The sequence below is a fragment of the Bufo gargarizans genome, chromosome 6, assembly GCF_014858855.1.
Source record: "Bufo gargarizans isolate SCDJY-AF-19 chromosome 6, ASM1485885v1, whole genome shotgun sequence".
Lineage (NCBI taxonomy): Eukaryota > Metazoa > Chordata > Amphibia > Anura > Bufonidae > Bufo > Bufo gargarizans.
The window spans coordinates 178,332,410-178,336,414 of record NC_058085.1 but is presented as its reverse complement, the minus strand read 5'-3'; the positions used below and the strand labels follow the sequence as shown (position 1 = coordinate 178,336,414).

General features: G+C 37.3%; 1 protein-coding gene across 1 annotated transcript; it reads right to left on the bottom strand.

The window, feature by feature from the left end:
• Window positions 1–1,185: 1,185 nt before the first annotated feature.
• Window positions 1,186–2,546, bottom strand: LOC122939912 (glycine-rich protein DC9.1-like). Its single transcript, XM_044296130.1, has 2 exons — window positions 2,453–2,546; window positions 1,186–1,715 (listed from the first exon to the last, which is right to left on the bottom strand). Exons 1-2 carry the CDS (start codon window positions 2,505–2,507, stop codon window positions 1,318–1,320), a joined length of 453 nt encoding a protein of 150 aa, XP_044152065.1. The 5' UTR covers window positions 2,508–2,546; the 3' UTR covers window positions 1,186–1,317.
• Between the last annotated feature and the right edge of the window lie 1,459 nt (window positions 2,547–4,005).

Here is a 4,005-nt window from a genome sequence, read left to right as displayed (position 1 = left end):
ACCCCAATTTGAGAATCAACGCGTAATAGATCTGCTTATCTATTAAACAAGGGGGACACCCTAATAACAGTTAAATTACACTTTTTATTCACCCTATTTTGATAATTAAGCCGTATCAGATCTGCTTATTTATTAAACAAGATGTACACTCCAATAACAGTTAAATTACACTATTCATTCACCCCAATTTGAGAATCAAGGCATAATAGATGTACTTAACGTTTAAGCAAGGGGGCACCCTAATAACGGTTAAATTATACTACTTATTTGCCCCAATTTGAGAATCAAGGCATAATAAACCTGCTTATCTATTTAGCAAGGGGGACAACCGAATAACAGTTAAATTACATAGCTTATTCACCTCAATTTGAGAATCAAGGCATAATAGATTTGTATACTGTATCTATTAATCAAGGGGGCACCCCAATAGCAGTTAAATCACACTACTTATTCACCCCAATTTGAGAAGCAAGGCTTAATAGATCTGCTTATCTATTAATCAAGGGGTACACCCCAATAACAGTTTCATTAGATAGTTTATTCACCCCAATTTGAGAAGTATGAAGTAATAAAATTGCTTGTCTATTAAACATGGTGGACACTGTTCAATTAGATAGCTCTGTGCAGGGATTGATGCAAACTGAGCAGTCTCCTATGGATCCTTTCAGTTTTTGATTACACAGCCTACACTGTCCCTGCAGTCTCCCTATGCTATCTCTATGGTGTGTAAAAACTCTATGATCTCTCTATTCCATCCTGCACTGTCCCTGCAGTCTCCCTATACAAGAGTCTACAATAAAAGCTTTGTTAAACACTGTCCCTAGCACTTGTCACATCTCTCCTTATGCTCAGTTCACTGTAAACGGGCTGAAACCGGGTGAAATTAGGATTTTTATAGGGCTGTGACATCACAGGGCCTGGCTAGCTGCTGATTGGCTGGCTGCACTGCATTATACTCTTGTTCCTGGTATTCTTTTACATTGTAACACGTCACTACCATTTTAGGAAACAATTGATTCATTACAATGCAGCGCCAGAAAATTTGGATGCTTTGCGAATCAAGTGTTCCTAAACTTTAGATGGAATTCCACTCTCGGATGCTCCGATTCACTGAACACTACTTATATTATTTAGAACAAAACACAAAGGAATACAAACAGATATATTCTCATAGGTTTTATTATGCAGTGTTAAGAAACAGATTTTTAGTTTTACAATTAATTTAAATGTAAATACAAATATGACCTACTTTTTTCTTGTTCTACAATTGTTTTACTGCTACATTTCTACATTTGTATGGTTGCTATAAATATTATTTCATTTTCCATGATCTTGACCCCGGTGGCCTCCATGAGCTTTTGAGCCATCATCATGTCCTCCATGACCAACTTGATGTTTGGCTCCATCATCATGGTCTCCATGACCTGCTTGATGTTTGGCTCCATCATCATGGCCTCCATGACTAGCCTGATGTTTGGCTCCATCATCATGGCCTCCATGACTAGCCTGATGTTTGGCTCCATCATCATGGCCTCCATGACTAGCTTGATGTTTGGCTCCATCACCATGGCCTCCATGACTGGCTTGATGTTTGGCTCCATCATCATGACCTCCGTGGCTACCCTGATATTTAGCTCCATCATCATGACCTCCGTGACTAGCTTGATGTTTGGCTCCATCATCATGACCCACATGGCTATGTTGCTGTGAACAATCTAAGAAAACAAAATAACATTTTATTAAAGAGTTTAAACAAAATAATATTCATAAATATGGTGCAAATAAGAAAATTGATGCCAAACACAGACTCTGGTGTGGAAAACGTGCTATATGATGTATGCTATTATGAATGTATCAAACTAGGCATATGGAGTTACAAATTAATTTGTGATATGTCAATAAATTAATCTAGCTTTACCTCTAACATTCATTTAAACAATTCCACTTGTTGGTAAATGTGAGCCTTGCAGTAAAGCAATGGTTATTTCTTTTTAGTAACAAGTAGCGGCTAAGTATGTACATTGACTTGGAATCCAGATTGTGCTAGTGATGCATTTTGCTAATTAATTTTTATTACATTTTAGTTAACTCAAATTTATTTTAGAACTAAACGGAACAAACATGACATACCAAATGTTGAATATACTTTAGGCCTGCACAAATGCATGTTTGCATTTTAACGGGGAGAGGGGAGTAAACCTTTGCCAGGCACTTCTGACAGCAGCTTAGCTCCTGCTGACAGAGACTGGTTATCTCCTGCTGGCTCATTATAGTACAGTCTTAGTTACATGACTACACATTCCAAAATGTGCCAGAGGTAGTTGTACAGTATGCACTGAATGAAGGACAATATCCTTTAACTAAATGTTTATACAAAAGTGACTGCTGTTTTAAGATAGCAAGCAAAAACTAATAGAAAAGCTAGAATGACAAGGTCCAATCATTTACTTACGATCCTGTTCTTTGGCTTGAATGTGTTTCTGTTGTCCTCCCTTTACTCCAGACATGGTTATGGAATACACTAACAGTGGCACACTTGGAAGTAGATTGACTGGAAGATGCTGTATTCTGTAGCTGGAATGAGGCTTTTATACTCTGTCCAACTTCATTATTTAGTGAGTAATCGGTATGATTTAGCTGTGATATTCTCTGTGTCAGTCTCTTTCTTTGATCTGTTAATTGTGTTCTTTAAATACTGTATATTGTCAGATCTTTTTTTTTTTTTTGCCTTTGTGACTTAACAGAAAGTTATTTTAACTTGCCAGATGATCACACTAGAAAGTTTCCACAAACTTAACAGCACAGTACATCACCAAGTCAGCATTTTCTAATAAGCATTATAATAGCGATATGGTAAATAATGACAAAAATATACAGTAGGGGCACATTTCTCAAAAGTGGTGGCTATAGCATTCAATCAGATTACTTCCTTAACAGGGGTCTCCCATCTCAGCCTTTCATGACCAAGATGCGAATAACTGCAGTAAGTACTGGCTATATGGGGGCAGTCTTGTGGTAACATAACTGTTCCTACTCTGGCCACACTTACTGTGGTTATTCCACGGCTGATATTGGATGACCCATTTACTTTTTAAAAGGACCTAGAATCTGATTGGTGGATACTGGCACCTGCTCAATAAATCTCTCTGTCACGTACACAGTATTTCAGTATGTGATGTGGGAACATCCTGCTCTGAACTGACAGAAGCAAATACCCTAAAACAATTTTATGCATATAGGTTCCTTTTTTTGGAGAAGGCTCTTGAATTGGCTGGAAATCCTTAGTCATGTTGCAAGGCCTGTTGTATACTCGGACATTGACTATAGGGCAGCAATCTCCATTAGGCGGTACTACAGAGGCAGCTCTCTTTGGAAAATAACCAATCTGCATATTCTTTTTCACAAGGAGTGTTCCCTAGCCTATTGACTCCCTATGCCAACTCTTGAAATAAAAAATAAAATGTAAAGACCTTCTGTGTGTAATTAATTTTTATTCAATTCAGTAAGGCCTTGCCTATAACAAGGAGCTCCCATATAGATGCATGAGAAGAAAAAGAAAGAGCATGAAGTATGCTGTTGGTGTATTACCCCTGGATAACAGAGTGCATTTCTCCAGATAAAGTTGTGCTTACCAGAAATACCGGAGACCAAATCCGGTAGCATCTTCAAATAGCTGGCTACTCCCTCCTGGGTTGAGGGTCCTCTGTGGGTTTCGTAATAAATTATTCAATTTAAGAAAGGAACCAATATAAAAACCAGTATCTTGCAGATCATGGACCTATTCAAGTCTGCACTGCTATGTGGGGTTTACATGTCTTATGTCCATGTTTTGTGGATCTGAGGTTTGCGTGGGCTTAAATAAAATCATAAAAACACTCAAACAATAATTTATTTTTGTTTTATTATATATTATTTATGTTTTTTGTATTGCATATTTGTATTTTGTATGTATTATATGCTATATCAGTATGTTTAAATGAGTATAATGTCATATCCTGTACCTGC

Bases quoted from the DNA above. Each gene is read 5' to 3' on its own strand.
- LOC122939912 (XM_044296130.1), bottom strand. From the start codon at position 2,507: ATGTCTGGAGTAAAGGGAGGACAACAGAAACACATTCAAGCCAAAGAA. The intron at 1,716-2,452 runs GTAAGTAAATGA...TTGTTTTCTTAG, and splicing joins TCAAGCCAAAGAACAGGATC to ATTGTTCACAGCAACATAGC.